Raw genomic sequence first — 25430 nt, forward strand, 5'->3', positions numbered from 1 at the left:
TAACACAAACTTTGTATCTTTAACTTCTTTCTTGAAAAGTTCTTTTAAACAGATTCCTGAAGTTAAAATCCAGGGAAGGTTTTATTGTTCTGTGTTTTAAAATGTGTTTTTCATTATGAATTTACATTACCAACCTTTTTCCTTGACAGCATTATAGACAGAAAATACAATTTAATTCTTTTGTTGGTTTTGCCCTTTCTGCAGTTTCAGCTGAGATTCTGACTGTATTTTCTGTCCTGTCCTCTACTTCTCCCATCTCTGTTTTTACAAAGCAGCTTGGGCTTTCAAATCCGGTGTTGTGTCTGGTGTCATTTGAAAACAAAAAAAAAAAAAAAGAAAAAGAGTGGAGAGATTTTTAGAGGTGAGGCAGTGTTCTGAACATCAGCTATTTTTGTGCATACTGTCTGTCACTGAAAGGAGTAGCAGCAATACACAGAAAACATCTGTGTTGTGGGCTACTTGCAATAAACCATGCAAAAGGCAAACAAAAAAGAGAGGATGTCAGAGCCCAATATTCCCTGATCAATTTCCTTTAGGAAACTGGAAACACCATGCTGAAGGGTGTCGTATTTAACATCAGATTTACTTACTAGAAGATAGTTGATGCTGCATGGGATTTCTCATTTAGCAGAGTGACACAAAACATACCAAGAACACAATACAAACGTAAGTTACCCATAGCAGAATATAGCAATTGCAATACATATTTCAATCATGATACCAGTGTGATTCCCGTACTAATTTATATATAACATGGTCACTGTCACAATGATGCATGTCCTCAGTTTTGGTAGGAAGGATATCTGTGGGTTGAAGCTAGCTCAGGCCCACTGCTTTCTGAATTTATTTTGTTAAGTTTTCTGGGTTTTATATGCTATATTGTGCTGAGTCACATCTATGCTTTCCTCTTGTTGGCCTGACATTCACACTTTTCTGAGGGAGAAAGCCTTTTCAGGGAGAGAAGCCTTTATACCATCATGTGATCCACTCAAGTTGTTGATAGCTGCTTACCTAAACCAAATGCCACCCCCAGATCCCCTTGGTGTTGAGATCAAGACAGCTTCTTTGCAACAGCTATGATAGTAAAACTCTGCATTACTCCCTGTGTTTCACAGGCTCATCACCCTGGCCCATCTCCTTTGAGTTGTCTCCCATGGTGTAGGGGTTTACTGGTCTGTCACAGAGGACACGCCCAGAACGAATAAATTGGTCTTTTGGTGTTTGGCTGCTTTGTGTTAATGTATGTGTTGGTATCTCTTTATCGTGATCTTGATGCTTTTATAGCTTCCTTGAAGTTAAAGATTACATTTCTGACCATCTACGTATTCTGAAACTGATATGCAGCAGTATTGTACCTGAGGAAGGCAGGAAATAAGGAAAAAGATTTGTTCTTTAATTTCACAGAGAAGTGTGCTCTTACGTCCTTTTAATGATTATTGTGTTGAAAATAGTAAACATATGCAGTGAGTACAACTGTTTTGAGCAACATGTTATTAGTCTGGTTCCAGGCTGATGGAAAGAAAAATGTGGAAAACTTAGTGATGAGGGTCACAGTTTACAATCGTAGGGAATAAATGCTGAGCACAAGAGTAATTTACAGCTTTGCAGTGCTTTAACCTTAATTTACCAGGTGTTCAGGAACTTCCTTCATTGCCCTCTGCATCTTTCTTTTGTTCATGGCCTCAGAACACTTCCAGCGATATGTACTACAGACAAGTAGGCCCCTGCTTCATTGGCATTCAGTTCACATTACTCTCCCATCCGCTTTTGTATTCTTTTCCCTACAAAATTCTTGAGAAAACTGACTGCTAGCAAACATTGCAACAATTCTTAAACATTTTTATTTGTACCCACACAGAATATTTCACCCAGCACCAAAATGATTGTTTAAATCACTGTGCAAAATGTACATTATTTAATCTTGTATACGGTATTGTATGAGAAGTTTGTAGAAGCAAGTATATTGGAGAAGAGACTGCATTCATAAAGAAGGCTGGAAGAGAGGTCGGGAGGTTGCTTTTCCTAAGTTGGTGCTTGTAATTTTTTTTTATATTACTGTGTCTTTCAAAAATTAGCTGTATAGTGGTTTGCATTTTAAAGATAGCATGCAATGCACAATTTGGGGGGTTTATTAATAATAACTGTTGTATATTTAGTTTATTAAAAACTGGCAGGAAAGTATTTGGTATAAAAAGAGCCTCCTGTTCTTGCTGAAAGTATCACAGAAATTGTAGTTTCCAAGTTAAGATTGGTGATGGAGTTTTATTAATACTATGCATCTGATTTCTTTCATGTAAGAATTCTTATTTCCTTGGATGATGGTAGAGAAGTAAGTTGGTTGCTTTATCTGGTCCCTTTTCCATTATTGCTCTCACTTGTGTTGACCTTACCTGTCTTGTTGGACAAATTGGGTGCATCAGCATTACTTAGTGGTGGAATTCAATAGTAGCTGTATTGGATCTGTATGAAGTTTATGTTCAATACAGGGTTTGTCAATTAACTGTTCTCTCTGAAGTAATTCTCCATGGGAGATGTTGCTTTGAAGTTCTGACCAATATGTTACACAAACAAATCTTTGCAGTGTCTGTGTTAATTTTCACAAACTACAGAGATTATGATCTGTTTCACAATCTTGTATCATTAAGAGACAGCCCACCTTGAGCTATAAATGTCTTTTATGAGTGTTAGTGATACTAAGTCTGCCTTGTCTATCACTGTTTGCTGAGGGGAGGAAAAAAGCAGTATGCCATATAGCTACAGGTTCTTCTTTCCTCCAGTCATCATATCTCATAGTGATTCAGTTCTGCTGGGTTACAGTTGTGACTGACCTACTGTCTTCCAGTTGAGATTTTTAAATGGAATCTGTCCAACTTTAAAAGCTCACTTTAAACGTGAACATTTTTGCCTGGAGTGAATTTTTTGTTGACTGTAGTTCTTTGTTCAAACATTGACTTGCTTGTGTTACAGCAACATCCAAAGATCCTATTCTACTTCCCACCCTGCTGTGTGCAATACAGAAACACTGGGAAGCATGGTCTGTGCGAACACTCACACCTTAAGGGAAGATGAAACAGTATTTTGTAACGCCTTTTTTAAAGGAATTGGAATTGCTTGGCTCCTCTGTAAAGAATACACAGCTATAGTAGCTGTGCCCACCTTACTATGTATTCCAGTAGTAGCTAGAGGCACGTGTTCCAGATCCGTAGGATTCCCATGTACAGAGATTGGACACCAAACACAATGTAAACAATCAGATGCTCTGATCTATTTATTGAGTTATTTGTGCAAAGCAAATATATGTATATTAATTGGTAACAAGTCTCCAGATGATGGAGGAAAAGCAAAGCAAAGTGGTGATGTTCAGGCTCCAAAAACAAGGTTTCACCAGTTTGTTGGCCAGATATGCTGGGAGTCATTGAGAACCTGGAGATAGATGCTGTTACTTCCAAGGATGCATTCCTTGCCTGTCCTTATCCCCTCTTCTGCTTAAGGAATCTTAAATCATACAAGAGCAACTTCTTGACATTAGCCTTTGAGAATAGAAGATTCAGATACGATAGTTATTTATTTTGTTACTATTACTTATAATAGTTACTTATGCTAATGGTGAAACCTGCTTTAGATGACCCTCCTTGAGCAGGGGATTTGGACTAGATCATCTCTCGTGCCAGCCACAGGCTGCTTGGCCTGCCCTTTCATCCTGGATGGCCCTCTGATAACAGCGGAGGCCATTCCTCACATCAAGGTCTGGCATGGCACGTGTCTCCACCACTCATCGCCTGCTGTGTTGCAGCCAGCAGCAGAGTTAAAGGTTCTTCTTGGTGGCGAATGCAGAGGCCAGCCCAGTCTTGCCCTTGACTGTGGTAGCAGGCATTTGGCCAACCTCAGACCTTCACCTGCTTTATCCAGTAACAAGTTAACTGCTATGGCAAAGCACACACAGATTTACATCAGCAGTGTAACTACTACAGGATACAGCAGCATGTTGAAGATGCTGTTGGCAGTGGGGGACCAGCCAAAGAAAATTTCCCACCAGTGGTGTTCTCCCACCCTCTTAATTTGTTCCATTACCTGCTTTATAACACTCCCATTGTATTAGAATCTTTCTAGCTTCTGCCTGAGCATTTTCTAGCAGCTGCTGTAAATTTACGTGCTCTAATACCTGTTTTACAAGTGACAGCTCCATACAATATAAGGTGTAGTTTCTTATTAGCAACTGGCTAGTAAATACAGGTGGTTTATATAAAAAATCACAGCTTCTAACAATAGCTACATTGCAAGCACACATATTCAGATTGTTAGTTTTTAGTTGCCCCCAAGTGATGTTTTGCAGATCATTCCTTTTTTTCTTTCTCTGTCTCATTCCACCTGGGGTCTTCAAGGTCAGCTCCTGCAGCTGAGGCATCAGGTTCTTCAAGTTGTCTGTTCAGCTCATGGTATGGCTTGACAAACTTTGCAGGCAACCATCAAAGACCTGTGGGTAGGAGAACACAAACATACCCCCTCCATCAGGTTATCAGTTCCACTCACCCTTCCCATTTCTGCAGGCCCAAAGGATCACAATACCTCATTCGCCTTTAAGCCATGAGGATTTACACACATGGCAAATGAGGATTGAGTTGTTGACTGACAGTCAGGGCAAGACCTGACAATTTGCTTTGCTTGAGAAGAAGACAGGTTAAAGTGTTTCTTTAAAACAGAGGCATTCTGATGAATAAAAGGAATGTGAAGCAGCTGCTGTAAACTGCACAGTGTTAACAGTCAAGGAGTCAGCTATGTCATTACCCACAGTCAAAGGGACAGGCAAGTTGGAATGTAACCTAATATGACCAATAAAATCAGAATAATTAATGCAGCAGCGAATACAGAAGCCCTCCAAGCCTCTGCTCCAACTTCCCAGCATGCCCCAACCAATTTGGCAATATCTGTAAATTTTCCTCTGGCTAACACAGCCCCCCAGTCCCCACCTGCACTCTCATATGATAGCCAAAATAAAAGTGCATGAGCAGTCCCGTGACCATCAGTCTGCCTCTGCATAGCATTGTCCAGTTGGTCTGTAAAAGACACGTAGGGTTCCTGAGACCCCCAGCGAACACCCACGAAAGAAGTAGTCTCCCCCCCAATCCAGGCACTCACCTTCAGGCCCAAACAGCCACAAGGGTGGCCCATTGGAACACCAGAGGGTTTAGATCTGGGCTATGAAGCCGAACAGAAAGCACATCAACCACAGTGACTGTCTTCAGTCACTATAATTCCATTCTGTAAACAATCACTAGTCAGGCTGTTTGCCAGCCTGACCTTGCACCCATGCACACAAACAATCCCTGGCCTGCTCCAGACCCAGGTGCACTATCAGCAATTCTTTTTTAATTATCCACGTAGTGGGAATGGAATGGCTTTAAGTTTTTTGTATCTCTTCCTTTCCTACTCTCCCCTGGTCCTGAACCACTTTGTCTAAGCCCAGCCCCAGTAAAATCCCCTAATTGGCTTAGCTTTTCAATCACCTGTTCAGTGGGGTTTCCTTGTTCTGATAGTAGTATGGGTATGAGGTACGCCTTCCATGCTGGTGGACATCTCTCTAAAAGTGTGTTCCATGTTCCGGGAATTAAGGGCTGTTGCATATAAAGCTCAGGATTGCCCACTAAGACAGTTAATTTCATGCCCTCAGGCTTGCCGCAGAGTGGTCCACTCTTCAGCTGCAGGTGGCCAGGCACCATCATTAGTATATAGATCTGACATTGCAGCTACTGCAGTCATGGTGACACATTGGTCCCCTGTGCAGCGTAAGGTGGATTGTACACACAGATCAGAGGTGAGTCCCATGAGTTTTTTCACATCTACCCCCTCTAGTATAGGCTCCTTCCTCCATGAGGCAAACTAGCCAGTTCTGGAGCTTCTCTTCTGGTATCTGCTAGCATTTATATAATAATTCCTAATCTTCTCGGGACTATAGTCTGTCAATTCGTGTGTTCTTACTTGCCCATTTGCCCCGGTAATCATCTTACATTTAAACACAGGAACTGCATAGGCTCCTTCCTTTTTCACATCTGCCTTGTCTTCGGTATTTGATTCTGACTCACTGGTACCCCAGATATCTCCATTCCATGTCTCCGGCTCCCAGTCAGGATCAGACACAAGAGCACAGACCCATGGCCTCAACTGCCTTTAAATCTTTTTTATTGCTCATTTTTTTAGCAATATGAACAGCATATTTTTCTGCTAGGGTGGCACATTTTTCCCCAAGTTGCTCACCCTGCTCTGCAGCAGCTACAAATGCCTGCCTCTGCAACAGCACTTCTGTTTTAACCCTTTCTAGCTTGGAATGTAAATCTGCTACTTGTTGTTCCAGCTCTGTGTTCTTATCTACCATGCCTTTGTAGGCAAGCAGCAAGCAGCCTGTCATGTGTCTGGCATGACTTGATCACTCTTTCAAGCAGGTATGGGGGGTTTCTACAAACTCACCCCAATACTTTATTACTCCTGTAGGGTCCTTAGCTCCCCACAGTTCGGGTCCTGCATTAGTGAGGGTGTCTACTGTATCACACAACATGCTCAACGGTTCCTGCATCCACCCCACTCGCTCCACAGGAGGAGCCACTGCCCGAGGCCCTTTCCTACAAAATACAGCGATAGTGTATTATACAACAACCTTAAAATGACCCTGACAGTGCACACACAGACCAAGCCCTGCTTTCGTACACACTGAACAGCGCCTCTTGGTGCAGCTATGCGCCCTGCTGACCAAACACTGTTCTCAGTCTACAGTGTTTGTACTACCAGAATCCCATCCTTGTTGCCAGTTATGTTCCAGGTTTGTAGGAATCCCGTGTGCAAAGACTGGACACCAAACAATGTAAACAATCAAATGCTCTAGTCTGTTCATTGAGTTCTTAGTGCAAAGCAAATATATACATATATATATATATATATATATAAATGCGAAGCAGGTTACATATGTACCAACCCCTGGTTGCATGGGATACCCACTGAGCACAAGGAGATGGAATATGTTGGCCGGTCAGAGGGGTGGTAGGCAGTGCGTCATCAGGGTGTCTCCCGAATCAAGATGTGCATCTGGCCTTCTCACCCATCTGTCCCCGCACAGGTACTTATATCCCCCCTTGAGTTGGAGTGTAAAATTACAAGTTGCAACATCAGCACACATGTGGCCAGCATATGAACAGATGTTTACTGGTATAAGACTGCCTTTTGCTAACAGCGCTGTTAACTCTGCTGTTTTCAAGGTTATGTTCCCACAACCCATGCCAAACAGTACTTTTTTATTTTTTTGTTTCACCACGGACCATTATCTGTTGTCACTGACACAGCACCACTGGTGTATGCCGTACTGCTGAGTGGATTGGATGCATACATGAAACCGAAGAGTATGCCAGGCAGCCCTCCTCTGTGTGTTACAGCTTCCTGTACTTCCCGTTGTCTAGTCTTCCCTTTTAGTAAGCTGTTTGTTTGGGTTTTTTTATTGTTTTACTAATACTTGGAAACTGGACTGGTCTATGTAATGAAAGGAAAGGATAATTCTGGATCATAAAAGATGCAAGAAACTTTCCTTGTAATTAATAAAGACATCTTTTGTTTACTTGCAGGAAAGAGACCCTGTATTGGACAGGGTGGCTGATGTAATTCATTCATTGGATATCCTTGTTTGGCAGGAGCTGCCAGGCCAGGCAGCAGTGTTACTATAAAACTAGACACAATTAGTGCTGTTTATTACTCAGTTTTTGGGGTGTGCAAGGGGATGTGAAGAAGAGTTGAGCTGACTGCAGTGTGGGAATAGGACAAAGAAATCCATAGGAAGTCTGCCTCATTAGTTCCAATGTTCAGAGAACAAGTTGTTTTTCACTGAGATTTTTAAATTAACAGTGTCCTCTTGTATTACAGCGCCATGTGTATGGACATTATTGCTCTGGTATTTAATTAAAACCACAGCTGGTGATCATTTAATTATAGTGTACAATCGTTTCATTATAGTGTACTTATATGACTGTGTAGCATGGTCTTACTCAATTCAGAGAATTGTAGCAATTTTTTCATGTGTTACTTGAAAGCTGTAGTGAGGAATGCAAGATGTGATTAACAAACTGGTGAGCTTCATTGTAACACTTCCCCTCTGTTAAGGAAATAAGGTAAAACAGGGGCTTATAAAGTCACTAGCTTTCCTGAAAATTGAAAGTAACAAACAGATTGGCACAATTCGGTTGATTCTTGTTCCTCCACACTGTAAAACCACTGCCTAGTTTCCTATGGCAGGAAGAAAGGCTTTCTGGTGAAGACCAAGAAGACTTCAAGATGGCCAGGGTGTTGCTGCGTTTATTAAGGTATTCCAGCATGCATACCTGAAAGAAGTTACATAGCATATACCTGTGGCCAGCCCTAATTACTGTTTTTTCACATGAAAAATGAGTCTGCCTCGAGAATCTTAAACCTACCACAACATAAAAGTGTGTACATGTATATTTATACTAAAATTAATAACTGCACATGTGTAAGACATTTTCATAGCTGACAGAATACAAATACTTTTGACTGAACTCAAAAATTAGGGTGTCCAGAGCTTCTATCATAACTAGCTACTAGCACCTAAAATTCACATCTAAAAATCTTCATAAAATTGTATTTTCTGTCTTGAAGCCAGAGATGGCTTCCTCTATAGCAATACAGTATGCGAAGGAGGCGCTGTCAAATGATATAATCTCTCTGCCGCCATATAGCTACTTTCATGTCAGTATGTGAAAACACCTCTGGTTTTGCTGGCTTCTAGTATTGTAAACGTAAAACTGATATCAAAATAAGACTCAGTAGCAGATTGGCTGGAAATGGAACAAGAAAAATAACTTAAAAGTGACCTGCCCAATAAAGTGTCAGAGTGAAGGACTGAAACTGGCTGAAGGACTAGAAATAGAGTGTATGTTTCAGTCTGAATCGTGGCAGCAGAGCAGTGTTTGCTGTGTTACTTGGTCCGGTGTGAAAGGTCGCATCTGTTTTCTCATGCAGCATAACTTGCAGTTGGTTTTTTACTACTATAAAGAAAGTATCAGTTGCTAGTTTTCCTCCTGGATTCTTTGGCTGTAGTTGTCAATACTGAGTGCTGAATTCTAGCTGATGCCTTCAGTGTAATGATGAATGGGATATTTAAGTACAGGAAGAGAGTGTGAATAAGTTACAAATATAGGATTCTTTTAAGAGTTGTTCCTGATTTCTAAGTTAGTGTAGCTGATGTAATTTAGATTATGTTAGTTATCCTAGTCTGCTATATATTCCCACATGCTACCAGTTAAATATGGAATGTGTCTTTCATCAAAAGGATCTACTGCAGAAAGAAAAACAGTTCAGATTCTTCATGTGTGGCTTCAGTGGATTAGAATCACTGAAACTCACTGACATAGAACCAAGGAGAAAAACAGCTGCAGAGCAGTAGCTCAAATTGGAGTGAACTTTAATTGCAAAATAACATAGAGTTCTGTGCATTGAGTTATTCCCTTCACCAAACTGATAACCCCTACATCTCTGAAGGCATTAAATCATGATGCACCTTATATAATACAAATTGGAGTCAGAATTTAGTGTAAGATTTTATAACACAAAACTTAAGCCATCTCCTATTAAACTAATGCATATTTCCAGCTGAATTATACTTCATTGTATTTATCCTTATGTTATCTGATGAAGGGACATGTGTGCTGTCTGGAGAGGAGAATTCTTTGTATAAAGTAGCACAGGAGAGCTTCTTTTAGACTTTTCTTGTACTAAGTTCCTTTTAACTACTACAGAATTCCAGATATTTTAGCTGCTGTATAATCCTTTTATCTTCAAATGACTTGTGAATTAGTTAATTTGTTTCATTCCTTTTGTCTTCTAGCTTCATTTAGCAGCCCTGGCTTCATTAAAGGGAGACATAGTGGAGCTTAATAAACGTCTACAACAAACAGAAAGGGAGCGTGACCTGTTGGAAAAGAAACTGGCAAAAGCACAGGTGAGCAGTAGTTCAGTTCTGAAGGTGGTCCTTGGTTTTGTGTTGTCTTGCTCTTCAGAAAGGAATGTGATACATGGGGAGAGGATATAATATTTGAGCAATGTCACAAAAAGAATTTGAAGACTGCAAGAAGCATAGTTGCAGTGGGTTTTGATTTTATGTGCTGATGATATTCTTCTAAAAAAATACCAAGAAATAATTACATTAGTTTTGTTTTGAAGCCAATATAAACAGCAACTACTTTGAAATATATTAGAATATAAAAATTGCAGCATGATCTGAGTGGATTGGGAAGGCAGGCCCTTCCAGTTCAAGGTCACATTCAAACACAGCACAAATTAATACTAATAAAAAGTTCTTGACAATTGGCAGTGCTTTCATGGTATATGAGGAATTGTTTGTCATCTCAATCTGGCTTCTAGTAAGCCAGTTTTGTATGCATCTGTTGTAGAAAATACAGTTAGTGGGAAGCCAAGGGATTAAGTCAGAATAAGGTCTGAACTCTAGTGCTTTCACAGCTCATTAAAAAAAAAACTAATCTTTTCCTATCAAGATAAATGTAGAGAGGTAGTGAAACCTGTGGGTTTTGATACTGTCATTCTGGGAAATACCTTTTGTCAGTACTTCAGGTTTCAAAACTAATTCAAAATGTATACTTACCTACACCTGCATAGGCACAAAGCGTTTTGTCCTGTGAAAGTATAGCATCTTATTTGTTGCCCAGAGAGATTGTGAAATCCCCAGCTTTTGAATTACTCAAAACACCTTGACCTGGTCTTGGTCAACCTACTCTAGGTGACCGCCCTTGAGTTCTGTATGGGGTTGGCTGGATGACCTCCAGAGGTCCCTATCAAACTTAGCCATTCTGTGATCTTGTGAATTTAGGGGCTTAATTTTCAGTGCAATTTGGTAGGAGCCTGTGTCTCTGTGTTGCTTATGCTTAAGCCAGATGCAGAAATGTTTAGGCAGCCTAGATTTTAAGGCTCTTACTTCAGTCATCCAACCATATTTTGGCCCTTGTTTGCATTCCTTGATGTTTTTTCAGGTACCTTTAAATTTTTGGGGCTTATAAGTGATACCCTTATTGCAGACCAACAATGCAACATCAAGAAATACAAAACACTTTAATGTTTTCATTCTCCTTGATGTGTGATTCAGAGCCATGCTGGGAGTTAATATTATTTATTGTAATCCTGAGAGCCTTTTCTAATTTCTGCTGCAGCTTTTTGACATACAGTTTGATATGAGGTTGCATTTGATAGTTATTAAACAGTCACATGCATCTATTGTATCCAAACAATCCACGTCATTCTGCATGACCACACTGACTTTATTGTTACATATAACTCTGCAGGGTCTTGTGCTAACCACAGGTTTTTGTTCATGTTTTAGGTTTACTTCTAGATCTTTGTTTAAAAATACTGATACTGTCCCTTAGCCAGTGAAGAGTGCCTCGTAGGTTCTCCCATATAGTAAGGAATCCCCACTGATGGTGACCAGGATTAAGGATCAGTCCTTAATACCAACTGACATGTGCTCTGTTAGCACAAAATTGTTTGGTGCTTTCTTTGACGGGTTACAAATTATGCATGTTCTCAGCTTGTAATGCTGAAGATTTTTATGTGATCTTGAGCTGTGTGCTTGTGAACACAAGTGTAGTGACAGCTGCTACCCAAACTGTGAATAACATAAAATCAGAAAATAAGTCAGATTAAAAAATTACTTTTTTATGAACAATTTATATAAAGTTTTTGTGGTTCAGCTATTTTCAATCTTTTTTCTTTTGAAACCCCCAAATAGATAGTTTTTTTTTGTGTGTATTAAATAAAATGCAGTCATTCCTAAAGAATAAGCCAAGAAACAAGGACAAGCTCACATGTTAAGTATGTTGGCTATCTTCCAAAGTAGATGCTTCACTTAACATAATTTTCTAAACTTTTCCTCCCACTCCACAGAGATTCATCCAAATTCATAAACTCATATCATGTATAATATCAAACATTTTTTTCCTCTACAACCTCTGTCTAAAATGCATTTCTTCCTCACTAATGCGAATCAGAGGTTCAGAAGGCATAAATTGAATACGAGGTAGTAGAGGTTCTGCATAACCGTATTCAGATGCTAGTGGATCAGTATTAAATCTCTATTCTTCATCTGGACTATACTAACAAAGGCAGTGCATCTTTCATTTTAGCAGGTGTGGTGAATGCCCTCTGGAACAAATAGCTCTTAAAACACATTTTGGTAATACTTTTCCCATCATTTCATGAGGCTTGTGAGATGCTTTGGAAGAAAGGATTAGTGATTTGAAAGGTGGAAGTGATTTGGGGAAACACAGTTGAAGTATTTTAGATGACAAATGGCAGTTAGACAGTTGGATACACCGTGCTTAAAATTTCATAAAATAACATAATTGATCACTGGTTGTTGTAGCATGTTCATTTCCGAACTGCTGTCTGTGGAGACCTGCTATAGCATTTGGCAACACCCTTCTATTATGTCAATAAGATAGCAGATCTCTTTGTCTGTTTGTATTGGTGTACAATTTGGCAATGAAGTGATCTCTTGAATTAAATTTGCTGTACTGGTCCACCGCAACAAATGTCTTCTTCCAAAAATCTTTCTGTGGTTATGAGAAGAAATGTAGCACTTTCTGCTAGCTCTGGCTGGCACGATATCCTCACTTTGATAATGATAATTAGTGGATGTCTGAAGGGAGATAATGAGAAATGCATACAGAGAGCTGTCCTCCTTCATACTCCCCCACCTTTCTGCCAACATCTGTGAACAGGAGGGTACATCACTTTTAATAGTCCTCTATGGGCCTATCCTCCATGGAGTTATCTAATCTTCTTTCTAATCCATTTACATTCTTGGAATTTCCAACATCCTGTGACACTGAGTTCTGCAACATCCTTTCTTGCTCCATCTGAAACATCCTTTTGGTTTAAAAGAAAAAAAACACATTATTGATTGATCTGAATAAATGCTTTGGTAGCATTTGTGGGTATCAGCGTGTGTCAGAGGAAATTTAGGTTTAGGAAGACAGAAGCAACAGCTCCTTACTGCACTGGAAATCTGTTTTAAAGCTTTTGTTCAACATTTTCTCTACACTATTTCTGTACTCTGAAAGCCATGGTGGTACTTCAACCAGATAATGTTAAGATCGAAAATATGAGAAATAAGCTGTCGAATGATTCTACAATAAAGATTCATTATACTATACCACTGCGAACACGCAGTCTTAAAAGACAGCTGAACATTTATCAGTCCTTTACTCTTCAGTGTAAAGATAGGGTCTGTTTGTCTTGGTGTAGGTAAAAGTGCTTTTGACTACAGCTGGATTAAGAAACAGTTTTGTTGCAGTCTGTGGGATGGAGCTCTTATGTCTGGGCTACCTTTCAATGTGCATATTCCTGGAACTTAGAAGTACTGAAAAAAATTATTTCAAATTTAAATAAAACATAAACCTTAACATAAATTTTAGTTTTCAAGCAGCCTTTTATGTAAATGATGTCCTCAAGCTATGAATGTGAGTGGCCAGAAAATACGAAGGCAAATTGAAAATTGTTGCTAGCTTGGGTAAAATTTTCATGTTTATGATATGAAGGGTTGAGGGAGTTACTTCTGTATAGAGTATATACTTGATTTGAAAAAGTTTTGGTGCAGCAATGTTGGACGACTTTCTACGTTACTATCAATTACAGCCTTTAGAAATGTCACTTGCATCTTATATTGCAGGTCTTCAATTAATGAGTATAGTTTTTATACTGTCAGTCAGTGTGTGATTTTCTTTTTTATTGAGAGCATAATGCATACCATTTTGCTGTTGCAAGGAGGCTTGATTGTTTCATGCAGGTGGTCAGAAGCTAAAAGTTAGAAGTCCTGAAGTCTTGCTCTTTCCAGCCTCTATCAAGCTTAACTTCAATCAGCATGCACTGTTGAATTGTAACTGGAGTAGGCTGTAATTATCTGTTCTGATTGGAGTGTTTGCTGATGTGAAGAACAAACTAGAGGGGCTAGATTTAAAATTCTGTGGGAAATTAAAACAAGGATTTTGTCTTACACATAGAAACCAAGCAGCCATGTAGCCCGTAAATTGTTCAAATAATAAGCATTTTATTATAAAGGATTAAAATAATTTAAAATATGCTATCGTATCTTTACAGGCTAATAAAACCAAATACAGAATAGGTCATAACCTCAAAGTGTGGTTAGTTTTCTTTATAATAATGTGGTTTCTGCCTTAGGACTTGTCCTAATTCAGACCACATAGGGAAGATCCTTGAAGATTCATTATGCATCATGAATCTCACAGATTGAAAGGTGAGATATTTGTAGCTATTTTGAGTTGCAAATGGTGGTTTTAGTTCAAGAAGGAAGGGCAACTTCTGCCCTTTAGAAGGGGAGGGGGGACAAAAGGAGTACAGTGTATAGTCTTTCAGTCCATCTGTAATCTTGTAATGACCTGTCTTTGTGTACCTCTTGATTTTATACCCATCCTTTTTTCTTTCGAAGGCAGTGCTGGTTTGATGAGTAAGAAAATCATTAATGGCATGTTACTTTTGCCTTGTGTTGACCTCTATGCAATTACTCGTAAGACCTTTTCTGTTCCCTGCTTCTCTGCTTTAGTGTGAACAATCCCACCTAATGAGAGAGCACGAAAACTTGCAGGAGCAAACGACACTACGCTACGAGGAACGGATCACGGAGCTGCACAGTATCATTGCTGAATTAAATAAGAAAATTGATCGACTACAGGGAACAACAATAAGGTACAGCAACTTCCTGGAAACTGTAGGCCAGTGCAAGAATGGTGCAAAACATGGTATGAATTCTACTACAAATACAATTTGATGATGACTTTTAGATAGTTAGGCTTGTTATGACTGGTACTGAGTATCTGCCCATAATTATGGTATGTGTTCTCCAGAGTATCACCCTGAGAGTACATTCTGTCTGGCAAAATCACACTTTTGCAAAGCCTAATGATCACTGCAAAGAGCTGCACTGTGCTGTATAAATATTTTTTATCATAACATACATGCCAGGGTACCAGATATGTGATAGCAGTGATGGATAAAGAAAGATGTAGCCACCCAGCCTGTACCTCTACTTTTAACTTTATTTTGTGGTATGCTATAGATCCCCTATTTTTAACATGTAATGAAAAATATGGCTCAAATGGTTTGCAGTAGGTTTTGCATCTACTTGTACTGGTATTTGTGATAAAACAACATGGTAAAAATCACGCTGTTGCTTGTTTTTGGAGCAGCAAAACTTGGGGTATTACACTATGTCATTACTTGTTACTGTGTTAAAATAAATTTCAGGTTTGACTGCAGGAAAACACTTGTCTTCACTTGCTCTTACACATTACTCTCACATAGAGAAAGTTGGACTGGAATGAGGAAGGAGCTTTAAGCAGTAAAACTACTAGACTCTATGGATTTTCTAGATAAAATCAAGTTAGATTTGACTCTTGTGTAGGTAATCCTGACGTGATGCTCTAACCAAGCAGGAAATTTTCAGTTTTCCATGCCTGTTAGCTGCAAGGTTTTTTATAACTGCTTCATTTGCTCTTCCTTGTAAACATTTCTACTAGCACAAGGGAGTGTTGTTACAACTACTTGCTTAAACTTCCATGAAAATACTTATATGCAAAAAAAAAAAAGGTTTGTCATGTATGTATACCACTATAAAAGCAGGAATAGAATCATGTTATGTTAATTAAGAAGATAAATACTGCCAATTCTGAGATGATCATAACTAGTGATGGTCATGGTGAGATTTTTCAGGTAGCTATTTTCTAAACCAGTATTACTTCTCTGAAAAAAATCCGTGTAACTCCCCTGTATGTTCATGCTTAATACCTCCGCAGACAAAATTCTCTTTTGTCTTGCTCTGAATCACCTTTCTTTTGCATGATACTGGTTGGCCATCCTGCCCTCCTCTCTGGTAAAGCTCCGCCCATTGAAAAGACTAGTTGAAAGGCAAAATCAGAGAAGCTGCATGGATTTTTTTATTTTTTTTATTTTTCCTGAAAGGCAAAGTAACTCCATGACATTTAAGAAAAATACTACATAGAATCTATAAAAATGGTTTGTTTAAAGACCCTGTGGCAAGCTAAATGCCAACTGGTTCAATTACAAAATACTGGAATTGGGTGTATACTGTGAATGTGTAATCATGTCCTAAGCATGACATCAGTAACATGCACAGGAACATGAGGCATAAGAGCTGAGCTTGATAGGAAGTGTATACTGCTTCTCATGAGAAGTGCAGTTTGGCTGCCCCTTTGGGAGTTGCAGGCTTTTGAATGCATCAGAACAATACTGCTGAGCAGTTCCCACACCGCTGGCATGCTCCACCTCTTTGGTCCTATCATATGAGAACTCATTTTGCTCAGAGAGGCTCTGTTTTTATTTGTTCTGGTTTTATTAATAAGAACAAGATATTTTTTAAGTTACTGGATTTTCTTATTTCCTTTAATGACTGGAATAGTTTGCAGGCCAATAATTTGGTGTCTGGGGAACAGAGAAGTAATATTGCTGCAATCAGAGGTAGAATTGAAGGGATTCCATAGGGTTTGTAAAGACAATTGAAAGAAGGAAAACTGATACTTTCTGCTTGTGTCTGTCTGTAAATCCACTCTGGGGTCTACTTGCATCACCCCTAAGAAGCTGCTGCATCCCAAGGGAACAAGGGTGATATAACTGCTGACCCTCCTGGGACAGGTGTGACTCGTAATGCCTCCACCATTGGCTGTGATGGAGCCATGTGGACTGTGAGCTTGACGAGCTGGAACAAAACAGTCCTGAGTAAAAGGGTTTTGTGAGCACAGCCTTGTTATGGACTCAGAGGTTATACTTTCCTCTGAACCAGAACACAGGAGGGATTGTGTAGCAGATAAATGTTTCCCTAGTGCTGACAGAGAGATTGTCATGTATTGCTTTTAGGCTGTAAAAAAAAACCTTAACATGTAGCTTGATGTGCTGCTGCTTTGTAACATTCTTTATGCTTCCGTCCAAAACCCAAAAATACTCTGGAAACAATTAGAAGAAAACAGAGATTCATGGAGGATATTTGACTACCCTCTTTAAGCTGTGTTATCTTTAAGTTTGTAGCTCTTTGAATGTGAGTAGTACCCTGAGAAAGTGGGGCAGAAAGTAAGCAAAAAGAGTGTGTAAATCTGAATAAGGTATTGCAACTTGAGGATTCTTGCAAGCTGTATAAGCTCATTAGTATTCTTAATTCAATAATTTTTTTCTCTTTATTTTTGATGGGTTTGTTTTGTTTGGGTAATTTTTTGTGTCCTTCCACTGTCAGGGCTTTTGCTCATGTGCTTCAATTATACAAGCTCTAAAAAGAGCTTAGATCACATGTGCCTCATCCCAGGTTATATGTGGTATGCTCATCTTACTAATCTTACAGGAGGTTTTTTAGAAGTTTCCAGGATTTTTCTAGGTTTTGATAGCAATTGCTTGGTTACAAGAAGTTCCATGTGTGTGCCCACATGAAGTTAGCTGCTGCTCTCACACTGTGTGGTTCCAGCATTCCCTAAGGAAAATGAGGTCACCATGGTTGTGGGAGCAAGCCAACATTCATCTCCAGTTGTCTCATCTCCCTGCTGTTGCTGTGGACAGCCCAGCTGGTTTGGAAGCACAACCTCACAAAAGTAGAAAGCTGAAATACAGCTCTGTCTGACTTGATACTCCCTATACTCACACTATTCAAGTAGATGAACCTCTTGCTTACCTGGTTCTTCACATGTCACAGTGCAGAATTCACCCATTACCACCTAAATACAGTAGCAGTTTGGGAGCAAGAAGACACTAAAGTGCTCTGCTTAGGATGAGGATGCTTTTTCATTTGAGCAGTCTAGAGATGTAAACCTTTGCTCTATTTTTTCTTGGAAAATTACAGTTGTGTGACTGTCTCAGTGTTCTTGTCAAAATTGCTAGGGAGAAAGTGGGAGGAGGTAGCTAGTATTGTAAGTTCATTGTAAGGCTCAATTCACAAGCTTTCATCAAACTCTGCAATACTGCTGGGCGGAAGGGGCTATATAGGGTAGAGCACATTTTGCCTGCTTTAGAGTGAACAGCTTTCACTGAGTAGTGCTAACTTGGGGTTCTTGTTAGCCTTTCAAATGGAAGTTGGGAGCAGTGTTACCCCTACTTCTGCTATTTCAATATAGAAGACATTTTTTTTTACATTGCAAAGGTTCTCTGTCCTTTGATAAGGTGTATGCCTTCTCCAGTTTTCTCTCCCAAGTTTGTACAACTTGGAATATGGCAGAGCCAATCAAATGGGTCTTCCCAATTAGAGTCATATTGTATATACTTGGATATAACCAGTACACCAGATAACTCTGAAGCACAGAAAGGATTTACAAATTACACAGTAGTACTGAAATACTAAAAGGGAATTAGATCTGCATTAAAGGTGAATATGGTGAATACTCCTGACTTCAGAAGGTTTTAGTATTGTCTTAGAGTAATTCAAACTCAACTCTTTTCTTTCTTTTATTTTTTTCCCCTTTTTAATCGTGTCTTTGGCTGGCAAAAAGACTTTGATGCGTGATTGACAGTCTTTCTTACATGTGAAATTGAGATTCAGCAAAAGGAAAGAGACCAACTTGCTTTTAGTTCCAAACCACTGGCTGTTTGGGTCCATCTGTGCAACTCTAAAAATAGTAACTTTGACAACACCAAACAGAAATACACTCCGTTGAATATTGGTGTGTGCTAAGGGTTATTTGAAACAGGTGTCAAGAAGCTTGTAGGCCATTGCTGTAAACCCATTTGTTCAGACTTTGAGCTTTTAATCTGAAATATATTCAGAAAGTAGGTTGTGTTGGAGTTAATGAGGAAGAAGGACAGTAAATAACAAATGGTACTTACAATCTTATTTACACAATGACCTGGAGGTCTGATTCTAGCTTCTAAATATGTTCTATATGGAAGTTAAGTGAATCCAATTCAAATAGCACTGTGGGTGTGAATAGTACATACAATGCCCAGCCTTACCTGGCTCTGGTGATTCTCATGTTATCTCAAGTGTGTCACTGTTCACAAGTGAAATAGTTCAGAGGCAGCTCAAGAGTATTTACAAAGGGAGCAGTCAATCTCTGGGTTGCAGTGCACATACACCTGTGGTAGTATCAATCTGAGGGGTTTAGAATGCTTTAAAAATACTTGTTCAAGTAAAATGTTGAATTGTTGCGGGCACCTAAAGTGTGAAGCTATGCATTCTTTGCACTGTGAAGAGAATGTGCACCTTGCCGTTGTCCTGTAAGAACTTGTCAGTGGTGGGAAAGGATGCTGAAACTGTGCCATTTTGCCAAATACTCACTTAAATTTTACTCAGTGCCTATACAGCAGTTGTGATCATTGGTTGCAGCCAGACATGAGGAAAGCAGGTAGGTGCAGATGTTCCCATAAAACACACCCTTTTGCTTCAGCATTGTTCCCATGCTGCCCTGTGTTGAGTACAGCTTGGTCTGATCTCAGTTGCCTCCAACTCACAATGACATTCCAACACCTGTGAACCATCAGGGACATAGAACAAATATATCTCCTTTCTTCAGCCAAGTCCTAGATGATGACAGCAACCAGGAGATTGTAATACATCCACCATCTGGGTGCTGTGGCAGGAGTTCAGTGTTTCATCCACCATCTGGGTGCTGTGGCAGGAGTTCAGTGTTTCATCATCAGCAACTGTTCAGCACCTTGTATTTCCAGTACCGCTAAAGGACTCTTCTCCTGTTCTGGGGAAAGGGGAGTCACCAACAATATCTTTTGTTACTACCAACTTCAGTTTTAAAGGCAAAATTTGTATTTGAGATTCACTAGTCCCCTCAGATTTCCCCATGTGTTTTTAGGCTTCTCCCCCATGAGACTGGTGATGGAGAGACTGATGGACCTTGCTGTTGCTTTACTAGAAATGGATTTCTGATCTTTCTGGTCAGGTCTTAGAAGCATTAGGTCATTCAGAGACCGATTCTGGCTTGAGCTACTGGGAAAGGTGCAAGTCCTGCTGCGTGATGTACTTTTCAACTGCCTCAAGATACTGAGGATGCTTAAACTGAAAAAAACTGCTAGTGCTAGCTAGAAGAACCTGTGTTGGACTGAAAACAAAAAATCTGTGCAATTATAGCCAGAAGAAGAGTGGTAAGACATTATCATTGTGTGCAGCATTGTTTTTTGATCAGTACAGCCTTTTGTACATTTGCACATTTGTAGAAGCAATTTAGGTTTTAAAAACTAGTTGTTTCATAAAAGGAAGGATTATTTTCCTTCAGTTAAAAAAAATGCAACTGTTAGAGTGCTTGGGAATTGTTTTTGTCTAAAGCTAATTACTCCTGTCTTGTGCTGTGGCTAATAATAAACAAGTTCATGTAACATAAACCTACACTTACCTGTCTTCATTACACTGTTTTAATTCTTGCTATTCATTTACGTTCGCACACTCCTTTAAACATGTACTGCATGACACCATAAAGATTTATTTTTTATCAAAATCTGTATTTTAACCAGCTGACCTGCATTTTTGTTTAATAATAGTCACTAAATGCTTGTGATAAAGTCAGGCTTCCTTTGCACTGAAGTGAATGTAAGGGCTAGAAGAGCATAATAGTTCCTGTAGAAATGACCTTGGGAAACCCTTCCTGGCAAGCAAACTGAAACTCCTTTTTTGAGTTGACCTGTCTCACAAATTGTCACCTCTACTACTTTGAGATCAGACTTTACTTCAGTCATTGTTCTCTGTATGTATGGGCCATCTTCTCTGCTGTATTGCCTGGCAAACCTAGACATGTCTCCAGGCTGAATCGTGCAGTCCTTCTGTAAGAAACACTCATCACCATGTAGCATACACACAGCAGGCTTAACATTACAGGTGCCCCTCCCAGATGCAGATCCCCAGGTAGCTCTTTGCTGTTTCTCATTGTTCCAAATCCAGAGAGTTTCATTCTCACACTTTTCTGCTGAATCTGCAGCAAAACAAATCTCCACATTTGTTTAATTCAAGCAAAATGGAGGCTGTTTGCTTACTTACCAGAGGGGCTTTGAACTAGAATAACCTGATGTTGTTCTTATGTTTAAAATGAGCACTTGAATGTTAAAACAGTCACTGGAAAAGTAAAAACAATAAAAATAATTTAAAAAATAGTTGAATCAGCAAATAGCTCAAAAGAAAAAAAATGTTTACAAGTGTTTTCAGGCAAAGCTATTAGTCATTTACTTATCTTCTTTCCTAGTTTTTTGAACTCTTTGTGTAGAAGAAGGAAAAGCCCTCCTAAATTTTTAATCTTAATAGCTTTAGCTAAAGTATCCTGTGTCCTCAGTTATTTTAGTAAAACCAGCTTGACAAATGAGTTAAAACCTAGGTAACTGAGCTTTTTATTTTCCACTTACTCCAGCAGTTCAGCATTATACTCACACCTTCTCTTCCTTTTGAGAAAAGGAAAAATTTTTGTGTCCCCAGGAGCATTTTGATACACATATGCAGGTTTGTGCATGTGCAGACTTGCTTTGCACACAGCTGATGGCATGTTTGAACTGAGAAAAGAGACCAAAATCAGTAATTGCTAATCCACTTTGGGATCAAAAGCCACTTACGCTGATTAAGAATTGCCATTTCAGGATTTATTGCGGAGCACTGTATATCCTTGTACACATTCTTGCTTGCACTCAGTTCTGCCCATTGTTTCCTTGTGCAGTGATCTGGAGTAATAATGAACTTGCGAATAAAGAAATGGAAGCGAGGTGCTGGCTGCTGCAAGTGATTGTTATGGGCTTTGCAGTAAAGGGTATAAAACCTTCTCTGCTGGCTGGACAAAACACTTAGACTTGTGTGGATTGTATCCTGCAGCTCAGCATACAATCTTTCATATTACAGGTATGAAATAAGGGTCATGGTATTTCTTCAGAGGATTTATTTCTGTGCCTTTGCTCTCTCTTACAGGGAGGAAGATGAATATTCAGAGTTACGGTCAGAGCTCAGCCAAAGCCAGCACGAGGTTAACGAAGATTCATGCAGCATGGACCAGAATTCTGTTTCAGTACCAGAGAATCAGTCCACCATGGTCACTGCAGACATAGGTGAGTTATGCTTCTTAGTAAACATGATGCATTCTTATAGCAGAAAAGTGTCATACCTTTGAAAGTTTTTTGCAAGGATATGTTATAAAAATTTACCGCAAACCGGGTTTTGTCCCAATCGATTTTATTCACAATTGATTAGAAATTTAAGAGAGGCAATAAGCAAAACAGCGCTGGGTGCGCAGGGGAGTCTCCCCTCCACCAGCAACGCACACCGGAATCTTTGGAGTACAGTCTCTTATACTTCTCAGTCTTGGGTTTTAGCCAATCCTGTTGTCTTCTTTACCCGAATGTCGACGTGGCCCCTTTCCTTTGTTCTTTTCTTGTTTGCTGGGGTCTTTCTCCGGTGAAGACGTTGTTGAATTTTCTTAGTAATGTATTAACAGAAAAATGCTTACAAGCTTAACGTAGTCTTAACATTTTGTTCTATACCTTATATGGTTATTTGCCTAGTACCCAAGTTTGCAACATCCTGTAACAAAATGTATCTCTTGGTTATCTAATCTCCTTAGGCCAGTCAAACCGTTAAACGGAAGTCCCCTTTGAAAAACAAAGCGATTGATTAGGAGAGATTATCCCCTTTGTTTCTCCTTATTGACAGGAGTACTTATGATAATCACTGTCACAAAGGAGGGCTGGTTTCACACCAAGTGCAATGGCGACAAGGACGCCTAAATTCCTGACGCAAATCATTCCTGTGTATCTCACAGATATAAATTAATCCAGGCTGTGTTACTCACAAAAAATGCTTAACTTTTCCATGACCATGATCTCACATGTGAAATAATCTCTGTACCTTGATATGGAACAGCTATTGAGTCTAAAATGGAATGATTGTTCAGCAAAGCTCATGACTTCTGGGGAAAGGAGGGTGGGGGAAGAGAGCAGTTCACATACCATGGTGCCTGTAAAGTAGTCTAACTCTGAAAAACAATTGCAGACAGAGTAACAGTTTGGGGGGAAAGCATGTCCAGGTTTTTTACAGCCTAATTATAAAGGATATCTGTACTTTCTGTAATTTGACAGCCTTTTTGAAGTATGGAATTGGGATAGCTTACTGAAGTGGATTTAGACAAGGATAAATCTTACCCAGGCTATTCAAATACAGTGCAAGGAGGGAGTATCCCCAGACAGTCTGTAACTGATTTTTTTCTGGTTAAGAACTAAGAAGGCAAGCATCTTTTTTTTCAGAATGTCATCTGTTTTGTCATCCAAGCACAATTATTGATCATTTGAAGAACCTCCAAGTCTAGAATAATTACTCCATAAAGTTTGCAATGTAAGCATGAGCAGATATTAGGCCTTCAGTATGACAGTGTTTTCATAGAATCACAGAATAGTTAGGATTGGAAAGGACCTTAAGATCATCTAGTTCCAACCCCCCTGCCATGGGCAGGGACACCTCACACTAAACCATGTCACCCAAGGCTTCATCCAACCTGGTCTTGAACACTGCCAGGGATGGAGCATTCACTACCTCCCTGGGCAACCCATTCCAGTACCTCACCACCCTCACAGTAAAGAATTTCTTCCTTAGATCCAGTCTAAACCTCTGCTGTTTAAGTTTCAACCCGTTACCCCTGATCCTATCACTACAGTCCCTAATGAATAGTCCCTCCCCAGCATCCCTATAGGACCCCTTCAGATACTGGAAGGCTGCTATGAGGTCTCCATGCAGCATTCTCTTCTCCAGGCTCAACAGCCCCAACTTTCTCAGCCTGTCTTCATATGGGAGGTGCTCCACTCCCCTGATCATCCTCGTGGCCCTCCTCTCATGTTCTAACAGCACCATGTCCTTTTTATGTTGAGGACACCAGAACTGAACACAATACTCCAAGTGAGGTCTCACGAGAGCAGAGTAGAGGGGCAGGATCACCTCCTTTGACCTGCTGGTCACGCTCCTTTTGATGCAGCCCAGGATACGGTTGGCTTTCTGGGCTGTGAGTGCACACTGCTGGCTCCTGTTCATTTTCTCATTGACTAACACCCCCAAGTCCTTCTCCGCAGGACTACCATGAATTTCCTTCTTGCCCAACCTGTAGCTGTGCCTGGGATTGCTCCCACCCAGGTGTAGGACCTTGCACTTGGCATGGTTAAACTTCATGAGGTTGGCATCAGCCCACCTCACAAGTGAGTCAAGGTCCCTCTGAATGGCATTCCTTCCCTCTAGCGTATCAACCCAACCACACAGCTTGGTGTCATCGGCAAACTTGCTGAGGGCATACTCAATTCCATTGTCCATGTCAGCGACAAAGATATTAAACAAGACTGGTCCCAACACCGATCCCTGAGGGACACCACTCGTTACTGGTCTCCAGCTGGACATTGAACCGTTGACCACAACTCTTTGAGTGCGACCATCCAGCCAGTTCTTTATCCACCGAGTGATCCACCTATCAAATTGATGACACTCCAATTTAGAGACAAGGATGTCATGTGGGGCAGTGTCGAACGCTTTGCACAAATCCAGGTAGATGATGTCAACTGCTCCACCCCTGTCCATCATTTCAGTAGCCCCATCATAGAAGGCCACCAAATTGGTCAGGCAGGATTTTCCCCTAGTAAAGCCATGCTGGCTGTCACCAAGCACATTTCTCTTTTTCATGTGCCCTAGCATGCCTTCCAAAAGAATCTGCTCCCAGATGTTGCCAGGCACAGAGGTGAGACTGACTGGTCTGTAGTTCCCCAGGTCATCCATTTCTCCCTTCTTGAAAGTGGGGGTTATATTTCACTTTTTCCAGTCATCAGGAACTTCACCTGACTGCCATGATTTTTTAAATATGATGGCCAGTGGCTTTGCAATTTCATTCGCCAGCTCCTTCAGGACCCGTGGATGGATTTCATCAGGTCCCATGGACTTGTGTACATTCAGGTTCTTAAGATGGTCTCGAACCAGACCCTCATGTACAGTGGGCCCAAGGTCTAGGTTTTCACAGTCCCTGCGTCCGCCTTCCAAGACTCAGGTGCTGCGGTCAGAGCCTTTGCCAGTGAAGACCGAGGCAAAGAAGCCATTCAGAACCTCAGCCTTCTCCAAGTCCTGTGTAGCCAGTTCTCCTGAAAGTTTCCGAAGGGGGCCTACATTGTCCTTAGTCTGTTTTTTAGCCGCTACATTCCTATAAAATCCCTTCCCATTATCTTTAACATCCCTTGCCAAGTTTAGCTCCAATTGGGCCTTAGCTTTCCTAACTTGGTCCCTAACTACCCTGACAACATCCCTGTATTCATCCCAGGCCACCTGTCCTTGTTTCCACCTTTTATAAACCTCTTTTTTCTTGTGAATTTTTCTCAGCAGCTCCTTATCCATCCAAGGAGGTCTCCTGACCCTCCTGCTGCAC

At 40.2% G+C, this 25430-nt stretch overlaps 1 protein-coding gene across 6 annotated transcripts in view; it reads left to right on the forward strand.

The window, feature by feature from the left end:
- The window catches only part of MCC (MCC regulator of WNT signaling pathway), a 202095-nt gene that overhangs the window by 118311 nt on the left and 58354 nt on the right, over positions 1-25430 (forward strand). For all 6 annotated transcript variants that reach the window (XM_005142071.3, XM_034072965.1, XM_034072966.1 and 3 more), the window contains 3 exons: positions 9878-9991; positions 14624-14766; positions 21959-22095. In XM_005142071.3, the coding sequence (XP_005142128.1) occupies positions 9878-9991; positions 14624-14766; positions 21959-22095 (394 nt within the window). The remainder of the gene's footprint in view (positions 1-9877; positions 9992-14623; positions 14767-21958; positions 22096-25430) is intronic.

The sequence above is a fragment of the Melopsittacus undulatus genome, chromosome Z (assembly GCF_012275295.1).
Source record: "Melopsittacus undulatus isolate bMelUnd1 chromosome Z, bMelUnd1.mat.Z, whole genome shotgun sequence".
Classification (NCBI taxonomy): Eukaryota; Metazoa; Chordata; class Aves; order Psittaciformes; family Psittaculidae; genus Melopsittacus; species Melopsittacus undulatus.